Source organism: Taudactylus pleione, unplaced genomic scaffold (assembly GCF_031769625.1).
Source record: "Taudactylus pleione unplaced genomic scaffold, aTauple2 ptg001212l, whole genome shotgun sequence".
Classification (NCBI taxonomy): domain Eukaryota; kingdom Metazoa; phylum Chordata; class Amphibia; order Anura; family Myobatrachidae; genus Taudactylus; species Taudactylus pleione.
Window position 1 is genome coordinate 306,960 of NW_028285613.1, and position 23,602 is coordinate 330,561.

The following is a 23,602-nucleotide window of genomic DNA, read 5'->3' on the forward strand; positions in this document are numbered from 1 at the left end:
TGATACTAGTGTATGGGGACAGCGGCCATTCTGCAAAAGGAAGGTAAGCAGGAGATATCTGTGATACTAGTCTATGGGGACAGCGGGCCATTCTAGGAGAGGAAGGTAAGTAGGAGATATCTGTGATACTAGTGTATGGGGACAGCGGGCCATTCCGGGAGAGGAAGGTAAGCAGGAGATATCTGTGATACTACTGTATGGGGACAGTGGCCATTCCACAAAAGGAAGGTAAGCAGGAGATATCTGTGATACTAGTGTATGGGGACAGAGGGCCATTCCGGGAGAGAAAGGTAAGCAGGAGATATCTGTGATACTAGTGTATGAGGATAGCGGCCATTCCAGGAGAGGAAGGTAAGCAGGAGATATCTGTGATAGTAGTGTATGGGGACAGCGGCCATTCCGGGAGAGGAAGGTAAGCAGGAGATATCTGTGATTCTAGTGTATGGGGACAGCGGCCATTCCAGGAGAGGAAGGTAAGCAGGAGATATCTGTGATTCTAGTGTATGGGGACAGCGGGCCATTCCGGGAGAGGAAGGTAAGCAGGAGATATCTGTGATACTAGTGTATGGGGACAGCGGGCCATTCCGGGAGAGGAAGGTAAGCAGGAGATATCTGGGATTCTAGTGTATGGGGACAGCGGCCATTCCACAAAAGGAAGGTAAGCAGGAGATATCTGTGATACTAGTGTATGGGGATAGCGGGCCATTCCGGGAGAGAAAGGTAAGCAGGAGATATCTGTGATACTAGTGTATGAGGATAGCGGCCATTCCAGGAGAGGAAGGTAAGCAGGAGATATCTGTGATAGTAGTGTATGGGGACAGCGGCCATTCCGGGAGAGAAAGGTAAGCAGGAGATATCTGTGATTCTAGTGTATGGGGACAGCGGCCATCTAGTGTATGGGGACAGCGGCCATTCCAGGAGAGGAAGGTAAGCAGGAGATATCTGTGATTCTAGTGTATGGGGACAGTGGGCCATTCCGGGAGAGGAAGGTAAGCAGGAGATATCTGTGATACTAGTGTATGGGGACAGCGGGCCATTCCGGGAGAGGAAGGTAAGCAGGAGATATCTGGGATTCTAGTGTATGGGGACAGCGGCCATTCCACAAAAGGAAGGTGAGTAGGAGATCTTTGATATTTCCTGCTTTACCATCTTGATGAATGGTACCATATCTTAATTTTTACAATTGCAGGTGAAAATGTGCATTTTCACCTGCTTTTGTAAAAATGAAGTGATGATGAATAGGCCCCTCTGTTGCACACAGATATATCATATATACACATGTTCCATTAATCAGTACAGTCTCCTGGTGCTTCCTAATTGCATCATATTGCGATTTTCAGGCACAAAAAGACGCCTGACGCCTGCTTGCCAACTCTCCCTGATTGTCAGGGAGACTCCCTGAAATAGCAGCAATCTCCCTGACTCCCTGCAGAGTCTAGTAAGTCTAGTAGGCAAGTATGCTGCATAGTATAGCTGCATGGTACCTGGTGGTTCAATCACGCCGGGCATATCGCGCCACATGGCGTATTGAGGCTAGATGAGCAAGGACACATCTGTATGCGTAGGCACAGAAGATTGTGACAAAAGCACCATTTGTCATCTGAATACCTATATTGCTTTCAGCAGTGGCGTCCCTCCCTCTGGTGACCTCCGATGCGGGTAGGGGCTGGTAGGCTTGTAGCGCACCCGACAAAGGGGGTGTGGCCTCGCAGGTAGGGCGTGTCCTTGCGGTAGTGAATGTGGTCCCGCGGACCAAACCCCCATTTTAGTAATTCCGGGGGTCCCGGAGATGCGGACTGTCCCCAGGGGCAGTCTGTGCGCAGTGCCGGCTCCCTAACTGTGTCAGGAGCTACAGTGCATCCCCCAGCTCCTGTCACCTCGGCGGGTGACACCTGGGTGTGACCCCCTGCACTCCCCTTGTGATGCCAATGGCTTTCAAGAAATACACTACAGGCTCGCACCCGCCATCTTGCTACGTAAGGACACGACTGTACACATCACAAGTTATATACACCGCAGCCTTCACCATCAATCTGCATCTGGGTCCGGCACATAGACAGTCTCATTCGCATTCTGGAGCTTGGCAAAACTGCCAGCTTAGCCGACCTTATTGAAACCTAAATATTTGTGGGTGCTTTCGGGCGATATTCAGCCAATATTCTATCTTAAAATACGTCCCTTTATGTCTTATATTTTGCTTTTCCTTCTGCCATTCCTATCTCAGGTACTGTATGTTTCTGCCTTATTAACAACACAAATAATGAGTCCCATTTTTACCAACCAGACCCATGAAATACCAGCAGAAACCTTAGATTTACACATATCCCAGATGTCCCTTTCCCTGCGTGGAAGTATACCAGGACAGGCCCTGTGTGGGAGTATACCAGGACAGGCTCTGTGTGGGAGTATACCAGGACAGGCCCTTGGTGGGAGTATACCAGGACAGGCCCTTGGTGGGAGTATACCAGGACAGGCCCTTGGTGGGAGTACACCAGGATAGGCCCTTGGTGGGAGTATACCAGGACAGGCCCTTGGTGGGAGTATACCAGGACAGGCCCTGCGTGGGAGTATACCAGGAGAGGCCCTGCGTGGGAGTATACCAGGACAGGCCCTTGGTGGGAGTATACCAGGACAGGCCCTTGGTGGGAGTATACCAGGACAGGCCCTTGGTGGGAGCATTCCAGGACAGGCCCTTGGTGGGAGCATTCCAGGAGAGGCCCTTGGTGGGAGCATTCCAGGACAGGCCCTGCGTGGGAGTATACCAGGACAGGCCCTGCGTGGGAGTATACCAGGACAGGCCCTGCGTGGGAGTATAAGAGGACAGGCCCTGCGTGGGAGTATACCAGGACAGGCCCTGCGTGGGAGTATACCAGGACAGGCCCTGCGTGGGAGTATACCAGGACAGGCCCTGCGTGGGAGTATACCAGGACAGGCCCTGCGTGGGAATATACCAGGACAGGCCCTGTGTGGGAGTATACCAGGACAGGCCCTTGGTGGGAGTATACCAGGACAGGCCCTTGGTGGGAGTATACCAGGACAGGCCCTTGGTGGGAGCATTCCAGGAGAGGCCCTTGGTGGGAGCATTCCAGGAGAGGCCCTGCGTGGGAGCATTCCAGGACAGGCCCTGCGTGGGAGTATACCAGGACAGGCCCTGCGTGGGAGTATACCAGGACAGGCCCTTGGTGGGAGTATACCAGGACAGGCCCTGCGTGGGAGTATACCAGGACAGGCCCTTGGTGGGAGCATTCCAGGACAGGCCCTGCATGGGAGCATACCAGGACAGGCCCTGCGTGGGAGTATACCAGGACAGGCCCTGCGTGGGAGTATACCAGGACAGGCCCTTGGTGGGAGTATACCAGGACAGGCCCTGCGTGGGAGTATACCAGGACAGGCCCTTGGTGGGAGCATTCCAGGACAGGCCCTGCATGGGAGCATTTCCAGGACAGGCCCTGCGTGGGAGTATACCAGGACAGGCCCTTGGTGGGAGTATACCAGGACAGGCCCTGCGTGGGAGTACTCCAGCACAGGCTCTTGCCTCTTGCATTTTACGCTTTGTGATCAATGTAGAAGGTTTATCTGTGTTTGAGTACCGGTGTGACTACAATCAGTCATCGTGGTTGGCAGGGTGCCTAGGAGACTTTGCTGAACCCATAATCCTGCCGGGCACCATTCGGTCCCAAGTCTTCGGAACTAGACACATGGACACATAATATAGTCTCCTGTATTGAGAAGCCTCAGACCAGCAGAGTACAGCAGACAATCCTTTCATTATTATGTAGCTGAATTGGGAATAACAAGCCTTATCCTAACACGCCTCCCTATAAAAGCACCAGGAAATTGCTTACAAATGAGACATTCTTAGGGATAAAACAGATGCACATTTTTCGCTTCAGAATTCGATTCCTTTTGGAAATGTTAAGTGTCTGTTTTTATCCTGAGAGAAGTTCTTTAATGTTACAACAATGCGTTTCTGTTTACACACAGGCGAGGAATGGCAGCCGCCGAGCGCGATCACAGGGGATGCGACCTTTCTCCTGTTACTGGATCTGACTACATAAGCCGCACTTATGCACAAGCTGTGCTCTCGGCTTGTCTGACACGCCGGCCCGTGGATAGCGTCGCTGCTCAGACGGGAGGAAACCTGTCACATCCTCAAACACAACATGGCCGCAATGACCACATTCACCTGCAAATGTGTATTATTATATATACTCAGATTGTAGCATCATATGCACCATATGGCTCATTAAATTAAATTAGAAAAAAACAAACAAAATTCCCCAGCACACTGCAATGGACGGGCAAGAGAGACCCTAATCCTGCATGATCATAGTAATGCAGGGATCTCAGGCACATACATTTGCAAACACATTGGAAAACCACCAGACACGGCATGGCGCCATTGCCCTGGTGGTTCCACACTACATCATAATACCACCACTTTGTGACACACATTTATGTGTTTCTAACTTGAGAGCCAACTCACCTGGAGGCACCAGACGTAAGCAGCTACCATTCTGTGCATCATGAAATAACACATGCACACGCAGGGGGGGGTTCCGAGTGCCTAGAAACCCCCCCCCCCCTGCCCGTTGCTCTATTCGCCGCTGGCCCGAGCGGCGGAGCTATCTTACTTTCTTTTTTTTTTTTTTCAAGAGTCCCAAACTGCCTGGGTTGGATGTAGGGGGAGCTCAGCGCACAAGCCCCTCCCAGTCAGTTCCCGCAAGACCCACTACTGGGGGGCACTGTATAGGGGGGACTACTTCTGGGGGCACTGTATAAGGGGTACTACTGGAGGGCACTGTATAAGGGGCACTACTGATGGGCACTGTATAAGGGCCCTACTGGGGGTACTGTATAAGGGGCACTACTGGGGGCACTGTATAGGGGGGACTACTACTGCATAGGGGCTTCACTACTGTGGGCACTACATAGGGGGCACTGTATAAGGGACACTACTGGAGGGCACTGTATAAGGGGCATCTATATATTTATTTGTGGCTAGATGTTTTTTAACCAAGAATTTGGAAACCCCCCTTTCAAATTCCTGCGTTTGCCACTGCTACAGGTCATTAATATATTACTACGCACATGTGGTGCATTTTAAGTTGTATGTCAAGGGGGAGACTGCAGCCCAGGGCTTTAAATGGTCAATCTTCATTTAATGTGAGTTTTTTCAGGGCATGGCTATCCAATGTAGATGATGTAGCCAGCAGGGAGGCTTTGAACTACCCTCTACTCAATATTAACATTCGTAGCATAATCTACTGCTCTCCTCCCAGTGCTTCCACCATAATCACATGACCGATAAGTAGCTTCCAGACTGACTGGCTTTGAGTCTGAGGAAATTCATAATGTATGACTGAACGGACGATGGACTCAGTGTCTGTGATGTCCAGGTTATGGATGTTACTGTATATTGAAATATCATCAGATACATTGGCCAATGTTGGGTCCTTCTGATAAATAGAATATAATATTGGTTTTCGCTTACCTATTTCTCCTCTGTCTCCTCTTTCACCTTTTTCTCCTTTAAACCCACGATCACCTGTAAGATAGCCATGAGATTGCACTGTAAGTAATGTCTAACATGGTAAACATATTGGCATTTTAGGTTCAAGAGCTCACAATTCTAAGATGGAAATTGTTACATATCAACACAGGGGCTGATACAGCAATGCACGCAGGTGTAATGCTGAACACAGACTCACGATTATCGGGAATCTGCGTGGGCGCAGGACACATTCGGCGAATGTGAGCAGAATGGGTCCTGCATAATCGCACGCAGCCCCTTCGATGTCTCTGCGTGATTGACAGGCAGAGGCATTTAAGGGGTGTGTGTGGGCGGGGGTTTGGCCTTGTTTTCCGGGAGTGTCAATGCTAGGGACTGCGCGGACGGGCGCAGTTTCCTGGCCTCGCAAGCCAGCCAGCCTGAGTAAGCTGAGGCTAACTCAGCTGGCCGGCAGCCCGGCGCCGCCCACCATCACGACCATCGACGGACGCGATGGTGATCCCAGCCAGCAAAATTGGTCACCGTGCTGGGATTGCAAATGCAGCAGGGGGTGTCATACAGGGGGTGTCATACAGGGGGTGTCATACGGGGGGTGTCATACACCTCTTGCTGCATTTGCATATTAGCAAAGACGGAATTGCAAAGCTGCTTAAGTGCTGCCCGAGTGCTACCCAAGTGCTACCCGAGTGCTGCCCGAGTTCTACCTGAGTGCTGCCCGAGTTCTACCTGAGTGCTGCCCGAGTTCTACCTGAGTGCTACCTGAGTGCTGCCCAAGTGCCATCCGAGTGCTGCCTGAGTTCTACCTGAGTGCTGCCTGAGTTCTACCTGAGTGCTGCCCGAGTTCTACCCGAGTGCTGCCCAAGTTCTACCTGAGTGCTGCCCAAGTTCTCCTGGAGTGCTGCCCGAGTGCTGCCCGAGTTCTACCCAAGTGCTACCCGAGTGCTGCCCGAGTGCTGCCCGAGTGCTGCCCAAGTGCTACCCGAGTGCTGCCCGAGTTCTACCTGAGTGCTGCCCGAGTGCTGCCCGAGTTCTACCCGAGTTCTACCCGAGTGCTGCCCGAGTTCTACCCGAGTGCTGCCCGAGTGCTGCCCGAGTTCTACCCGAGTGCTGCCCTAGTTCTACCCGAGTGCTGCCCGAGTGCTGCCTGAGTGCTACCTGAGTGCTGCCCGAGTGCTGCCCAAGTTCTACCTGAGTGCTGCCCGAGTTCTCCCTGAGTGCTGCCCGAGTGCTGCCCGAGTGCTGCCAGAGTTCTACCCGAGTGCTACCTGAGTGCTGCCCGAGTTCTCCCTGAGTGCTGCCCGAGTGCTGCCTAAGTTCTACCTGAGTGCTGCCCGAGTTCTCCCTGAGTGCTGCCCGAGTGCTGCCAGAGTTCTACCCGAGTGCTACCTGAGTGCTGCCCGAGTGCTGCCTAAGTGCTGCCCGAGTTCTACCTGAGTGCTGCCCGAGTTCTACCCGGGTGCTGCCCGAGTGCTGCCTGAGTGCTACCTGAGTGCTGCCTGGGTACTACCTGAGTGCTGCCCGAGTGCTGCCTGAGTGCTGCCTGGGTACTACCCGAGTACTACCTGAGTGCTGCCCGAGTGCTACCTGAGTGCTGCCCAAGTTCTACCTGAGTGCTGCCCGAGTTCTACCTGAGTGCTACCTGACTGCTGCTCGAGTGCTACCTGAGAGCTGCCCGAGTGCTACCTGAGAGCTGACCGAGTGCAGCTTTGCAATTCCGTCCAAAGCTGAATGTGTGAAGGACAATCCTTGCACTCACATGTAACTTGTCATTAACAGGATTATAGGGAAAACTGCATTATATATGTCTCAGCAAGAACAGAAATATTGTATTCTTAGGCTTGCAGAAATATAGGGCCTGATTCAGCAAGGATCACAGTTGCTAAGCTGCACACAGGCTGTAGATATATGATGTATGCACGCAGGCTATAGATATATGATGTATACACGCAGGCTATAGAAATATGATGTATGCACGCAGGCTATAGATATATGATGTATGCACGCAGGCTATAGATATATGATGTATACACGCAGGCTATAGATATATGATGTATGCACGCAGGCTATAGATATGATGTATACACGCAGGCTATAGATATGATGTATGCACGCATGCTATAGATATATGATGTATGCACGCAGGCTATAGATATGATGTATGCATGCAGGCAGCTTTGCAATTGCGTTCCTTGCAGATATGGTAATGCACAGAAGGCATCACGCCTCCTGCTGCATTACTTATCCGAGCTGCGTTGTCCAGCGCAGCATCGGATACTCTGCGGAACATCGGCTGGCTGAGGTGACCCATGGGGCCGCCATACATGAGTGGAAGAGGCCAGGAAATCTCCGTCAGCCGGCAGAGATCCTGGTCTCTTCCCTCCACCCAACGGAAGCGACGGGAAAGGAAGGCCCCCTCTCCGCCCAGAAATGGCAGCAGACTGTCAATCAATGACAGTCTGTTGCCAGTCTGCGTGTGGGATCGCAGACCCGTTCTGCGAATGCGCAGAACGGATCAGGCACCTGCACAGATTCCCGATCATCGGTAATCTGCGCTCAGCTGAATAAGGCCCATAATAAAATGAAGAATTCAATCACCAATTCCATTATCTTAATGACATATTAATCACTCACACCACAAGACCGAATGCCCAGCTCATACAGTATAACACATTATTTTGATATCATGCAAATATTTACATAATGCCACATATGCTCTATGGGGTCAATTTACTAAGAATCGTGTCTGGTCGAGTTTTGCTGGATTTGTATCACTGAAACTCGGGTGATTTTAGACTTCTGAGACACTCACATTTACCAAGGATCGTGATTTGCTGAGATCATGTTTTCCGGTGTTTGTGATCAAGATTTCTCACCTGAGTTTTCATTGTTTGACCTCAGCCAAACGCTCTCAAACAAGCAGCCTGCACGTATCAGTGAGTTATGTCAGGGCAGCTTGTGTGTTTTACAGGGGAAAAGAGGGTTAAGTTAAAAAAAATGACATAGGGTCCCCCTCCCAAAACAAGCATAACCAGCCCTGGGCTAATCAGCCAGTCCTGGTTCCTAAAAATATGGGGTGCTCAGGAGAGGGGGGACCCCTTTATTGGGGGGTCCCAACTTCCCCAGAGATCCCCGGATTGGGGTGATAATGCTTTGGTTGGAGAGACCCGGTGAAAGGGTCCCCTGCCTATGGCATTACACCCCGGCTGGAATTGAGTTCAGCGCTGGTTTTAAAAATTGGGATAACCCTACGCAATTCCCCTCCCCCTCTATTTTTAAAACCAGGACTGGCTCAGTAGCCCAGTGCTGGTTCCTAAAATACGGGGGAACCCTACACATTTTTTTTCCCCGTGTGTTTGGAACCAGGACTGGCTGAGGTGTCCGGGGCTAGTTATGCATTTTTTGGGGGGCCCTACGTAATTTTTTTTGTTTTTTTCAAATTAACCCTTTATATAGTGTTTAGAGGCAGAAATGCACACAAATCACACTGATCTGTGTATGTTTGGTAAATTCCCGAGTTGTGGAATTTTCAGTGAAAGTACTTGGCCGATGGTGTATATAATCGTGTTTGCAATCTCACCTGAGTTTTTCAGTGTAAATAGAGAAATCTCTCCAGAGTTTGTCTTTAGTAAATTTGCGAGTTGAAAAAAAAATGGCAAAACTCACCCGAGATTGCAATCTCGACCTAACTCGATTCTTTTACGCCTATGTATCTAGCTGTCAGCTAATTGACACTTAACCACCCACAATATTGACTTTTCACAACCAAATAGGATGACTTATGAAAAAACGTGTGGCCCCAAAATCTGTGTGGACCGGGACATGACCTAACTTGCACCAATTGGCCCAATGTGTTGGAAAGTGCTAATAAAACAAGATTTCATAGAAAACAGCCAGTTTTGGTGGCAATGGGGTACTGTTGCCGCTGTCGGTGGTAGCATTTGATAAATAGGGAGAAACCTATAGAGCTTTTCTCCCTTTAATAAATATCCCCCGCAGTCACCGCCTTTATTGACCTCCCTTATTCAGTGCAAACTCTAAACCCGCGATCTTCACATAGGTCCGTTTTATACAAGTCAAACATTCTCCTACAATGTATCCCCTATTTACATTACACATTTGGAACACGTCCTCTAAAAGTGCCCGTTTCCAAATATATCAGTAAAACTGAACTTCTAAGCCACGGTCTAAGGTTTAGGAAGTGAATATAAACATGAGGAATTTGCTGAGTAACTGTAACTGTATACCGTACAGTATCTGATGTCTGACAGTCAGGATTGTATAATAAGGAGACAGCTCCGCTGTATACTGTACAGTATCTGATGTCAGACAGTCAGGATTGTATAATAAGGAGACAGCTCCGCTGTATACTGTACAGTATCTGATGTCTGACAGTCAGGATTGTATAATAAGGAGACACACCGTACAGTGGGCCTGATTCAGACCCGCTCGCGAGCGCTATGCGCTCGCAAGCGGGTCGATGGTGGCCCAGTGCGCATGACGGAGCCGGCTCCGTCGTGCGCATGCGCGAGACCCGGATAGCGATGGCCAAACCGTCGCTCCGGGTCTCGTACCAAAGGGGGCGTGCTGTCGATGTTGAGTGACAGCACGCCCCCTTCGGTGGGCGGGCCAGGGGCGTGGCTGCCCAGACGGAGGCGTTCCCATGGGAACGCCTACCGTCTGGGGCCGGCCCCACTGACAACACTAGTGATGTCAGTGGGAGTGCTTTTGGCTCTGTTAGAGCCAAAAGCACTCTTGGGCTTGCGGCATCGAGACCCTACTGCAAGGGTCTCGTCGCAAGCCCGATGGTCACGATGGTCTACTCTTGACCATCGCGACCATCATCATGGCCGCTCGCATAAGCTGTGGGTGGTAACCCACAGCTATGCGAGCGGCCAAGAGACCGCAACAATAAAAAAAAAATGCCCCGATTCAGAGCGGGTGCTCGTTCAGAGCGTCCGGCTCTGAATCAGGCCCAGTATCTGATATCAGACACTCAGGATTGTATAACAAGGAGACAGCTCCGCTGTATACCATACAGTATCTGATGTCAGACAGTCAGGATTGTATAATAAGGAGACAGAGGGCCTGATGCAGACCCGCTCGCGAGCGCTATGCGCTCGCAAGCAGGTTGATGGTGGCCCAGTGCGCACGCGAGCCCTGGAGCGAGCGCAAAAAGCACTCGCTCCGGCGCTCGCATTCAAAAGGGGCAGCTGTCGATTTTGATTGACAGCAGCCCCGTTTGGAAGGCGGGGAAGGGGGGTGGCTGAGCAAACTGAGGCGTTCCTGCAGGAACGCCTGCCGCTTGTGGGCGGCCCTACTGACATCACTCGTGATGTCAGTAGGTGGACTTCCTGCTCTAATAGAGCAGGAAGTCCACTGGGGCTTGCGGCAACGAGACCCTACCACAAGGGTCTCGTCGCAAGCCCGATGGTCGCGATGGTCTTGACCATCGCGACCATCATCATGGCCGCACGCATAAGCTGTGGGTGGTAACCCACAGCTATGCGAGCGGCCAGGAGGCCGCACCAAAAAAAAAAAAAAAAACGCCCTGATTCAGAGCGAGCGCTCGTTCAGAGCGTCCGGCTCTGAATCAGGCCCAGAGTCCCCCATGGGACCCATCGCTAGGAGTGATGAGCGAGGCTGCAGCGAGATGAAGTATGTTGTTCCCGTAACACAACCTTCCAGCTCCGCTTCTGCTGCGCCATTCTGCACTGCGGCGATGAAGCAGAGTTGAACGTACGACAGTTTGCATACGATTGTGGGCGGTTCGTCCGCTGAGATGCGCAAAGCCTTGTACACTTGCATATATACACATTTAGTTCAGTGCATGTAGAGCAGTAGCAATTACAGGCGACATATGTTCTACTCTACATAAGTCCTTCTGTACGGGATGTGTCAAGCATGGCATTTTGAAGGAATTGGTATGAAATACAGACAATCGGGATCCTGGTGGTCAGAATCCAGACGCCGGGATCCCGACAGGGTTAACATACTGACACTTGTTGGCTAACTCTCCCTCTCTCCCTACCCTAACCTCCCCCCCCTAGAGCCTGAACCTAACCTCCCCCTCCCTGCACCCTAAACCTGACCCTAACCTCTTAGTGCTTAACTCTAACCTCTAAACCTAACCTCTAAACCTCTAGTGCCTAACCTCTAAACCTAACCTCTAAACCCTAACCTATAACCCTAACCTCTAACCCTAACCTCTAAACCTAACCTCTAGTGCCTAACCTCTAGTGCCTAACCTCTAAACCTCTAGTGCCTAACCTCTAAACCTAACCTCTAGTGCCTAACCTCTAAACCTAACCTCTAGTGCCTAACCTCTAAACCTCTAGTGCCTAACCTCTAAACCTAACCTCTAGTGCCTAACCTCTAAACCTAACCTCTAAACCTCTAGTGCCTAACCTCTAAACCTAACCTCTAGTGCCTAACCTCTAAACCTAACCTCTAGTGCCTAACCTCTAAACCTCTAGTGCCTAACCTCTAGTGCCTAACCTCTAAACCTAACCTATAAACCTCTAGTGCCTAACCTCTAGTGCCTAACCTCTAAACCTCTAATGCCTAACCTCTAGTGCCTAACCTCTAAACCTAACCTATAAACCTCTAGTGCCTAACCTCTAAACCTAACCTCTAGTGCCTAACCTCTAAACCTAACCTCTAAACCTCTAGTGCCTAACCTCTAAACCTAACCTCTAGTGCCTAACCTCTAAACCTAACCTCTAGTGCCTAACCTCTAAACCTCTAGTGCCTAACCTCTAAACCTAACCTCTAAACCTCTAGTGCCTAACTTCTAAACCTAACCCCCCCCCCAACTCCGGTACTTACCTTCGGCATACCAGCAGTAGGGATGCAGGCGCCGGGATTCTGACCAGCGATGGTAATGTAAGCGCCGGGATGCCAAACGCATACCATTTTGAATACAATACATGCCACTTATGACATGCATATGGGCGTTTATTAACGTTGTCTGCATGTACAATTGCGATTACAAATGTAAAGGACAGCTATTCCGATAAGAGCTGTCTTTTGCGGACTGAGGACCTCCTGGGTTTATGACCCGGGAGTTCTTCTGCTTATGCGCAGCTATCGGCCAGTGCATTCGCAAGCTGTGGGCGACCCTGGGAATGCTCTGAAAAGAAGCCCATAAGCTTCAATTAGACAACACCATCTACAGATGGCAGTGCCTACTGGGTACAAGCTCCGTAAAAGTTTCGCTATCCGGAGCTTGGTACATAGAGGGAAGGCGGTCAAACCTCCGAAAGCGGCAGTATTTGAGGTTTGACTGCATTTCTGTGTTAGTACATCCCGCTCTTTGTCTGTAAATTCAAATACCATGGAATTTAGCGTCAACTTCTGATTCTGAGGTTGGCGCTAATACTTGTGCAGCTGCGATTTCATTCGGATTCGCTGCTGCATTGGTATGCAAATGCTGGTCTCAGCCTTCTTGTGTAATTGCGTGCGCCGGATATTGCAAGCCCTGAGACGCCCACTTTTAATGGACAGTGCAAATCTGCCGGAGTACTCAAACACCCCAACATCGGTGCAAACACAAAAAGAAGAATTACAAGTGCACAACTCCAACATTACTAATTATATATAATAATAAATTTTGCAATAAATAAATAGAGGTTTTGGCATAATCATGGCCATGGTTATGGGCCTACTCACCGCGCCCAGGTAACCTCTGAGGGTAGGTCCCTAACATACTGGGGTTGAAATCCAGAGCGCAGGACACCCATAAACAGGCCCAGCTGAGCCACCCCAGGGCATCACTCTTTTTACACTTCACCTTTCCTCATTAGAGCGATGCCCTGGGGTCAGGGCCATCTCTTCCACTGGGCTTGTTGGACAGTTGCCCAAGGGCCCAAAGCTTGTAGGGGCCCGCCAACCCGCCCCCCTGCAGCTGCGGCCAGTGGGTAAATTTGGGATATTTTTATAAGCCGGCACTGTATTCTGATCTAACCCCCCCCATCCCCCCCGATGACGAGTACTTACCTCAGTCCCAGTTTCACTTCATCCGCCGGCTTCAGACCAGTCAGACAGAGGCCCTCTGCCTGTGTGGGAGGTCTGATGGGCAAGGCAGGAGGGTTTCATTTTATTGACCATTTACATTTTTTACCGTGAATGGGTGGGTAGGGGCCCCAGTGCATTGCTTTGCCCAGGGCCCACGCACACTGCTGTTAAGACAACCCTGACTGGTGTGGCTCAGCTGGGCTTGTTTGGGGGTGTCCTGTGCTCTGGATTTCAACCCCAGTATGTTAGGGACCTAACTTCAAAGGTTACCTGGGCGCGGTGGGTAGGTTCATAACCAGTACCTTAACTAGGGTAGTGCGGCCGGTGCCATCGCACAGGGCACCGCAGGGCTGGGGGCGCTGTTTGGGCCTGTCAACTTTCTGTTTATTATCATCCTCACTTGTAGTTTCCTCTTATTTCATCCCCAGCATCTCCTGGCCTCTCCTATCTCTTCCCTGGCCCCAGCATCTCCTGGCTTCCCCTATCTCTTCCCTGGCCCCAGCATCTCCTGGCTTCCCCTATCTCTTCCCTGGCCCCAGCATCTCCTGGCTTCCCCTATCTCTTCCCTGGCCCTTCCCAATGAGGCTATGACCCTTTTTTGGGTGCATTATGTCCCTATTTGAAAAATGGGGGGGGCGCCAATGCTCTTTCTGGCACAGGGCACCAAAAAGTCTAGTTACGGCTCTGTTCATAACCATGGCCATGATTATGCCAAAACCTCTATTTATTTATTGCAAAATTCTATTGCAAAATGTATTATATTATATATAATTAGTAATGTTGGAGTTGTGCACTTGTAATTCTTCTCTTTGTGTTTGCAACAATAGTCTCCACAGGTAGCACCTCCAATTATATATATATATTCAGGGTGTGCAGTCTAGGGCCCTTTTCTACATACTCCACCATCGGTGCACAATTGCGATGTCCATTGACCAGGCTTCCCAACTTTCTGGCTGACACTTCTGCTGCAGGTGGCGGTGACGGCGGCCGGTGAGGGGGCTGGGCTACAGAGACGCAATTCAGCGCAAATCGCATCATCGGACCGCCATGTAAGTTGGGGTGGGGTGCGAGAGATGGCGACCAGACTGGGAGACTTGCCCTTTAATTAAAGGAGGCCAAGAGCCCCACCTGATTTTCGGGAACCTCCCGGCCATTGCCAGAGAGTCGGCAAGTATGCCATTGGCACTTACGACGCCCAATGGCTGGCACAGTATCTCCTTCTAAACTTTGTCTAATCATGGCCTCTGTGGCTGTGGCTCTCTGTCTGAGAACGCAGCTGCGTGTCGCCCAGGACACGCCCATGACACACCTTTTTTTCTTGCAATCACTACAAGTGGTCTCCCAGTCACCTCCCAGGAATGCCCCCATGGTTTTCTGCCGTGAGATCAAATGGAAGCGATTCCATATGCAGCAGCGGCCTCTGGGCCTGATTCAGAGCCGGACGCTCTGACAAGAGCGCTGGCTCTGAATCAGGGCGTTTTTTTTTTCTTGCGAAGCGGCCTCTTGGACGCTCGCATAGCTGTGGGTGACCACCCACAGCTATAGCGAGCGTCCATGATGATGGTCGCGATGGTCAAGACCATTGCGACAATCGGGCTTGCGACGAGACCCTTGCGGTAGGGTCTCGTTGGCCGCAAGCCCTGGAGTGCTTTTGGCTCTATCAGAGCCAAAATCACTCCCACTGACATCACTAGTGATGTCAGAGGGGCCGGACCTAGACGGTAGGCGTTCCCATGGGAACGCCTCCGTTTGGGCAGCCACGCCCCCGGCACGCCCACCAAAGAGGGCGTGCTGTCACTCACCATCGACAGCACGCCCCCTTTGGTGCGAGACCCATAACGACGGCTTCCCTGTCGTTATTCGGGTCTCGCGCATGCGCACAACGGAGGCGCCTCCGTCGTGCGCATGCGCATTTGGGCAACATCGAACCGCTTGCGAGCGGGTCTGAATCAGGCCCTTTGTGTACACTCAGTGGGACACATGTGGTTTTCCAGGACTATTATGCGTATGTGCAGTAGCAAATTATCGCTCAAAGGTGCAAACACCGTTACTGCGTCCAACTCTGTCTCAGGCCCTAAAAGGCTATTCATAGAGTTGGGACGGTGACAGTTCAGTTGTGTGATAACCCTGGGGGGGAGATGCACTGAGGGGTCTATTCATCAAGTAGTGAAAAGTGTGGAGAAGTTGCCCATAGCAACCGATCAGCTCCTACCTATTATTTTATAGATTGTACTTGATAAATGCTACTTCAAAGCTGATTGGTTGATATGGGCAACTTCTCTACTGGTCCACATCTCCACACTTTTCACTGCTTGAATATAGACCCCTAAGCCTTGGCGAGTGATAAAGTGGATGGAGATAAGTACCAACCAATCAGCACCTGTCATTTTTCAAACACAGCCTGTAAACTGACAGTTACGAGCTGATTGGTTGATACTTTATCACTCCAAGGCTTAGTCCATCTCCCCCCAATGGGGAGAACTGGGAATATTTCACGGAAAACCTTTGATAATTTCGCCCACATCTAGATCCAAACCTCCTGGCCCTGTAATACCATCAGCCGCCCTATTTATGCAGATTCCATTCCAAAACAAGGGTGGGTCTGAAATACGTTCATAAACAAAATTTCTTTTGTACGATCAACAATGATTATCTTGACACAGCTTAAGGGGCCGATAGCTGCAGCGGGACGTATCCTGTTACACAACACAGAGAAGGGGAATATTTCTGGGGAATGAGGGATCCGCTGATATGTGTCATTTCTCACACCGGGATCCAAGCTTGTCAGAACAGAGCTGCAGGATATTTATCTTAGATTTGCACTTGCTCCACGGCTTGGAAGTAACTGGTATAAATATATTGATTTGGATTTATTAGAAAGGAAGATGCATTGGAAAAACAAATGATAGAGTTGAGGGAGAAAGCCTGGTATTTAGCATATTCTGTATTCTAATTGCTCTGGAGTCTACCATTACCCCACTGCACATAGACACTGCTGTGAGGTTGGATATCAGGTCTGGCTGCAGCTTACTAAACACCCATTTGTGGAACGTCAGCTGCAGCAGATGCCATGGTGCAGTAATGACCACCTCTTCCACAAACACAGGCGGCCACTAAGGCAGATATTACATCTGAGACCTTTTAAACAGAAATATAAACAGCCACCTGTCCTGGATCAGTGGTACAGATCTGCGATCTAAGCATGGTGACATCTCATTCCCATTTGTATCCTCTCATCCAAAACTGAGCATCCGTGTTTTAACAATATTAATCGATCAAGGTGAAGATACTGTACTGAGGGGGAGGTGTATGAAGGGGCGGCTGAGGGCCGTTAAATGCCTGGACCTGCTTCAACTATTTTACGTAGGGATGGCCATCGACGATTGCCAATCATCGATGGTTTATGGTCGATGTTGAATGTTTTTCCCATCGATGGAGGAGAACCAGATGGTTTCCCTCCATTGATGGAAGAACACAACCGAATAGTTTTTGTTTTTTTTACAAGGTGTCGGGGCACGGAGCATAGCTCCAACCCCCGACACCCGCAAAGCCACGTCCCCGGTTCTGATTCAGTCAGTCATAGAACAGAGATGACCATTGGTTGGTGAAACCATCGATGGTCATCCATTGCATAGTTGGTTTCCATCGATGGCCACTTGCTATTTTGCCATCGATTGTAACCATCAATGGTAACCATACCGATGGCCATCCCTAATTTTACGTGGTGTAGCTCCAGTCCCCGCCCACAGGTGTCACCGCCTCGTTTGCTGAATCACCAGGTTGGTGATTTGCACATTCCCTCTTTCGGCTCTGACGTTGCTGTCAGTGAGCTTCAGGCAGAAACTGCCAGTGGCACCCGCAGCTAATACAAAATAAAAGCGTCCCGTGGCGCACGCATGCACAGCATGGCACGGTGCGTGTGCGCGTTTGGTGTCAAAGCGGCAATGATGGAAGGAAGAGAACACATCTGTAGACTACCAACATTTAAAATAACATTGTTACTATGATCCCTAGGTTATACTGTAACTGTATATGACCTAGGAAGTGTAATTGTTACATACAGTAACACCTTCATATACTCGCCTCTTCAATTAAACATTGACTGGTTTAAATATATTGTGATATATTACTGACTTTGATCATGAGAGGGAAATCTAAATACCAAGCACCCTATTTATTAAAGTGTATTTGTGGTCAATCCTCTGGTTTCTGAGGTTTTCTGCAATATTAAAATATATCTACATGACGAGGGGAACTGGTGCCTGAGATATCTGCGGCAGTCCCTGTGTTTCCGGCTGCTGAAGCTTAGCTTTTCGGAGTTTGGTGCCAATAACCAATGAGATTGTATCCTATACGCTACATTCCTGCCTGTATTTCCGGCCACACATGTGCATTAGGCAGGCTGGCAGCAGTAAGGTCATAGCGTAAACTAATGTATGGACTTTTTACTCTTAGCCAGAATTCGCTCTGATCGGAGTCACTGTCCCAGAGAGAGACATTTAATAAACTGACCTGAAAAAATAATTTCTTATTGTGGCGTAAAACTAATCATAGTTATTGGGGCAAAATTGAAATTGGAATGGTGCCAGGAATTTTCATAGCCGCTTGAATAATTCTTACTATATTCTATATTTAATGCTTACTGAATAGAGATAAAAGAGAGATAACGATCAGTTTTGTACTACGCTGGATTCCTCTGTGTCTCCATTTTCTACAGACCATCAAATTACACACAGCAATCAGCTAGAGGCGGTTCAGAGTTTTTAAAACTATGCAGGAAGCTTTAGGTCCTATACATTACAAAAGTAACCAAAAAAGTCAATATTAAAAATAGTAAGTTTAGAGAATGAATGTACAGAACAGTGCATCAGCCTCACACGGATGGGGATGAGGACTAGCGGGAAGGTGCAAAATCCTCATACAGTAGGTACAGTAGGATGTAGTTAGAATCCCGATGCACTGGAAGCCGCCTGAAGGAATCCCGGCGTTGAAATCCCAACTCAGTAATAAAGATAGGCGACACCTATAGTTAGCCCGACGACGGAATCCCGACAGACGGCTTCCCGAATGAAAGTAAGAGGGAAGGATTAGCTGTTAGCCACGGGGGGGGAGGGTAAGGTTTAGGCACCCCCGGGGGGGACTTAGGGATAGGCACCCCCGGGGAGGGTTAGGCTAGGGGAAGGGGGGTTACGGTTAGGCACCACCGGGAGGAGAATAGGGTTAGGCACCCCCATGGGAGGGTTAGGTTAAGGGTGCAGGATGGGGGGTTAGGTTTAGGCACCCCCAGGGGGACTTAGGGTTAGGCACCACCTCGGAAGTTTTAGGGTTAGACACCCCTAAGGGAGGGTTAGGGTTACGGGGGGGGAGGAGGGTTAGCATGCTTACCTGCCCCATCGGAATTCTGCTGTTTCGGGCTTCTGGCGTCGGCATTGCACCCGGCAGCTATTCAGCCACCGTCATTTCATACCCAATACGGTAGAGTGGGACAGTGTGTTGTTGGAGGTGCCGGGTCATGGAGCATGCATCAGAATTCCCCAGGCGGGCCGTAGACCACAGCCATGTGGGTACAGACAGATCTGACCGGCGCCTGTGCCGCATCGGAGAGGTGACTGTAACAGTCTGCGAGAAGACAAGTGGAGAAATTGCCCATAGCAACTAAACAGCTTCTACCAATCATTTTATAGACTTTACTTGATAAATCCTAGCTAGAAGCTATCTAAAGAAAGCCAAGTGACTGGGGAGACTGTGGGCCTGATTCAGAGCCGGACGCTCTGACCAGAGCGTTCGCTCTGAATCAGGGCCCTCCTCCATGAAAATGGAGCGTCCTCCTGGACGCTCGTATAGCTGTGGGTGACCACCCACAGCTATAGCGAGCGTCCATGATGATGGTCGCGATGGTCAAAGACCATCGGGCTTGCGACGAGACCCTGCGGTAGGGTCTCGCTGCCGCAAGCCCAGGAGTGATTTTGGCTCTATCAGAGCCAAAGTCACTCCCACTGACATCATCACTGATGTCAGTGGGGCCGAACTCAGATGGTAGGCGTTCCCATAGGAACGCCTCCGTCTGGCCGGCACGCCCACCACTCACCATCGACAGCACGCCCCCTTTGGTGCGAGACCCAGAGCGACGTATTTCTCGTCGCTCGCCGGGTCTCGCGCATGCGCACGACGGAGCTCCCTCTGTCGTGCGCATGCACAGTCTAACATCATCGACCCACTAGCGAGCGAACTTTGCTCGCGAGCGGGTCTGAATAACCCCCTGTGAGGGTGACCACATGCATTAGGACGTAGTCACGCCACCCCATAACGAACCCGGCTCTGCAGTTTAGGGGAGGTATGCACTGATGTGGACGTGCAATAATAACATTTACGCGGGACCCCAGATAAAAAACTCTGGCGCTACCAACTTTTTTTTTTTCTTTTTCTACTTCAAGATTTTAATTTTACTAATTTGTTTTCTGTCCCACTCTGAGAGGAGGATGGGTTACACGTCTCTGTGTAATATATCTGTTTACGCAATAATAATGTCTATATTGTAAGTTAATTGACTTTGTTGTAAACGGTTTATCCTTTGGAAGTAACCCCAGATTAGTACATGGGATGTGTATTTTATATAGGAATGGATGAAGTCATGTGTGAGGCTGAAGACGGAACGTCTGTTGGTCACAGCACAAACAATAGAAAGCAATAAGACTTTAATAGCTTGTGTGCGCGCCAATGTTCTGTACAATTCTACAAAGAACGCAGTGCAGCCTAGAGATCCACTGGTCGCATCCACTGGTCTAACACGCCACAGGGACCATACACCCAATATAGGAACGCCACTGGGCAGGAGGTGACGGAAATGGGGGCAAGGCGTGCGGTGCAGGGACGTGTGCAGCACAAATCCTACACCCGTTATATGGAACATCACTGGGCAGGAGGTAAGTAACAGAAATGGGGGCATGGTGTGCGGTGTGAGCCCATGTGCACCACACACCCTGCACCCATTATAGATATGCCATTAGGCAGGAGGTAAGTAACGGAAATGGGTGCGGTGTTAGCCCATGTGCACCAGACATCCTACGCCTATTATAGCCAGTGGCGTCATGAGGGGGGTGCGGGCAGTGCACCGGGTGTCACCCTTGAAGCATTGTACATCTCTAAGATGTTATATCATGTTGTATCATTTTGAAACCAATCTGAAAGGACTATCTAATGCACATTGGGGTTAGGGTTGGAGGGGGTGACACCAAAATGCCGGCTCCTCTGCGGTGACAGGAGCCGGGGGCTGCAGTGTGACACTCTCCCGTAGCACCCGGCTCCCGTCATAGGAGAGAAGCCGACAGTGCTGACAGCCCAGTCTCCAGGGGCAGCCAAGTATCTCCGGTGATGCTGGACTCCCCTCGTAGTGAAGTCATCGGGATCCCCTGTGAGGCCACGCCCTGCTCTTTTAGGACATGCCCCCTTTCCAGGTGCGCCGGGGTTGTCACAGTGCGTACCAGGGGCCAAATATAATAGGGTGAGAATTTAGAACATGTGAGAGTTTAGCAGTAACCTCTAACACTTTGTACACTCGCCCAATGTAACAGAGTCTGAGAACATGAATACTGGCCCAATGTAACAGAGTCTGAGAACATGAATACTGGCCCAATGTAACAGAGTCTGAGAACATGAATACTGGCCCAATGTAACAGAGTCTGAGAACATGAATACTGGCCCAATGTAACAGAGTCTGAGAACATGAATACTGGCCCAATGTAACAGAGTCTGAGAACATGAATACTGGCCCAATGTAACAGAGTCTGAGAACATGAATACTGGCCCAATGTAACAGAGTCTGAGAACATGAATACTGGCCTGTTTTTACACTAAGAAAACTCTCACGGTTTAAACTCTCGTCCAGATGTTTTCCCATTTTGAACATAAAAATCGACCAATGTGAGAGGTTACTGCTAAACTCTCACATTTTCTAAACTCTCACTCTATTACATTTGGCCCCAAGTGACACCAGACCCATGTGACGCCTCTGATCGTAGGTATGCCTGCCCCCCACTCAGTTCTATCCATGTGAGGGCACAATAACCTCGTTCTTGCCAGTCATGTAATGTTCACAGAAACTATAGAGACGCCACATTATACGTACTGTACATACTTACTTTATCATCATGTTATCTATACTAATACTATAAGAACATTGTGTCTGCCAGTTCCAAGTTGGCGCAAAAACTACTGAACCGATTTCCATGAAAACCGCATCATTGCGTAGTGGAAACTCCTAGAAATAACCTGCACTTTTTTCATCTCGATCCGTCATGTTAAAGCTGAGCAATAACAAAAACAAAATATCAATGCAAGAGATAGGTGCGGCACCATGCGCCCGGCCGGTAAGGGGTGGGGGGAGAGGTGCTTTGGGCCCACAGTCTCTTCTGTGGTATCCAGATAGAAGATCGACAATGTAAAGTTCAACAGATGGTTGACATGCAATAGGTCGACAGGTACAAAAGGTCGACATGGTTAAAAGGTCAACAGGTTCAAATGGTCGACAACAAAATGGTCTACACTTTTTTATGGTTTTTCAACATTTTTAAGGTTAGGCTTCTGGAGGGGGCAGTTAGGGTTAGGCACTAGGCAGAGGATTAGAGTTACTGGAGGCTAGGGTTAGGTTCAGACACTTGGGGGAAGGTTATGGTTAGGCACTAGGAGGAGGGTTAGGGTTAGGCTACTGGAGGGGAAGATTAGGGTTAGGCACTAGGAGCGGGGTTAAATTGCAAAAAAAAGTAAAAAAATGTGTTGACCATTTGAACCTGTCGACCATCTGGTGTTGACACATTGACTGTTGACCTTTACATTGCAAAGGATAGGCTACATAGCAGTCTGTACAAAGGGCACACAGTGACATTGTTGTGAGTGGTGGGTGAATAGGTTACATAGCAGTCTGTGCACAGGGCACACAGTGACATTGGTGTGAGTGGTGGGTGAATAGGAGAGGTTACATAGCAGTCTGTGCACAGGGCACACAGTGACATTGGTGTGAGTGGTGGGTGAATAGGATAGGCTACATAGAAGTATGTGCACAGGGCACACAGTGACATTGGAGTGAGTGGTTGGTGAATAGGAGAGTTGACATAGCAGTCTGTGCACAGGGCACACAGTGACATAGGTGTGAGAGGTGGGTGAATAGGATAGGTTACATAGCAGTCTGTGCACAGGGCACACAGTGACATAGGTGTGAGAGGTGGGTGAATAGGATAGGTTACATAGCAGTCTGTGCACAGGGCACACAGTGACATAGGAGTGAGAGGTGGGTGAATAGGAGAGGCTACATAGCAGTCTGTGCACAGGGCACACAGTGACATTGGTGTGAGTGGTGGGTGAATAGGAGAGGTTACATAGCAGTCTGTGCACAGGGCACACAGTGACATTGGTGTGAGAGGTGGGTGAATAGGATAGGCTACATAGCAGTCTGTGCACAGGGCACACAGTGACATTGGTGTGAGTGGTGGGTGAATAGGTTACATAGCAGTCTGTGCACAGGGCACACGGTGACATTGGTGTGAGTGGTGGGTAAATAGGAGAGGTTACATAGAAGTCTGTGCACAGGACACACAGTGACATTGGTGTGAGTGGTGGATAAATAGGAGAGGTTACATGGCAGTCTGTGCACAGGGCACACAGTGACATTGGTGTGAGTGGTGGGTGAATAGGAGAGGTTACATAGCAGTCTGTGCACAGGGCACACAGTGACATAGGTGTGAGTGGTGGGTGAATAGGAGAGGTTACACAGCAGTCTGTGCACAGGGCACACAGTGACATTGGTGTGAGAGGTGGGTGAATAGGAGAGGTTACACAGCAGTCTGTGCACAGGGCACACAGTGACATTGGTGTGAGTGGTGGGTGAATAGGAGAGGTTACATAGCAGTCTGTGCACAGGGCACACAGTGACATTGGTGTGAGAGGTGGGTGAATAGGGGAGGCTACATAGCAGTCTGTGCACAGGGCACACAGTGACATAGGTGTGAGAGGTGGGTGAATAGGATAGGTTACATAGCAGTCTGTGCACAGGGCACACAGTGACATAGGAGTGAGAGGTGGGTG

The 23,602-nt window shown here is 49.9% G+C and overlaps 1 protein-coding gene across 1 annotated transcript in view; it reads right to left on the reverse strand.

Moving 5' to 3' along the window:
* The window catches only part of LOC148451018 (scavenger receptor class A member 5-like), a 175,776-nt gene that overhangs the window by 130,637 nt on the left and 21,537 nt on the right, over positions 1-23,602 (reverse strand). Inside the window, exon 2 of the mRNA XM_088462374.1 lies at positions 5,495-5,548. Within this exon, the coding sequence (XP_088318500.1) occupies positions 5,495-5,548 (54 nt within the window). The remainder of the gene's footprint in view (positions 1-5,494; positions 5,549-23,602) is intronic.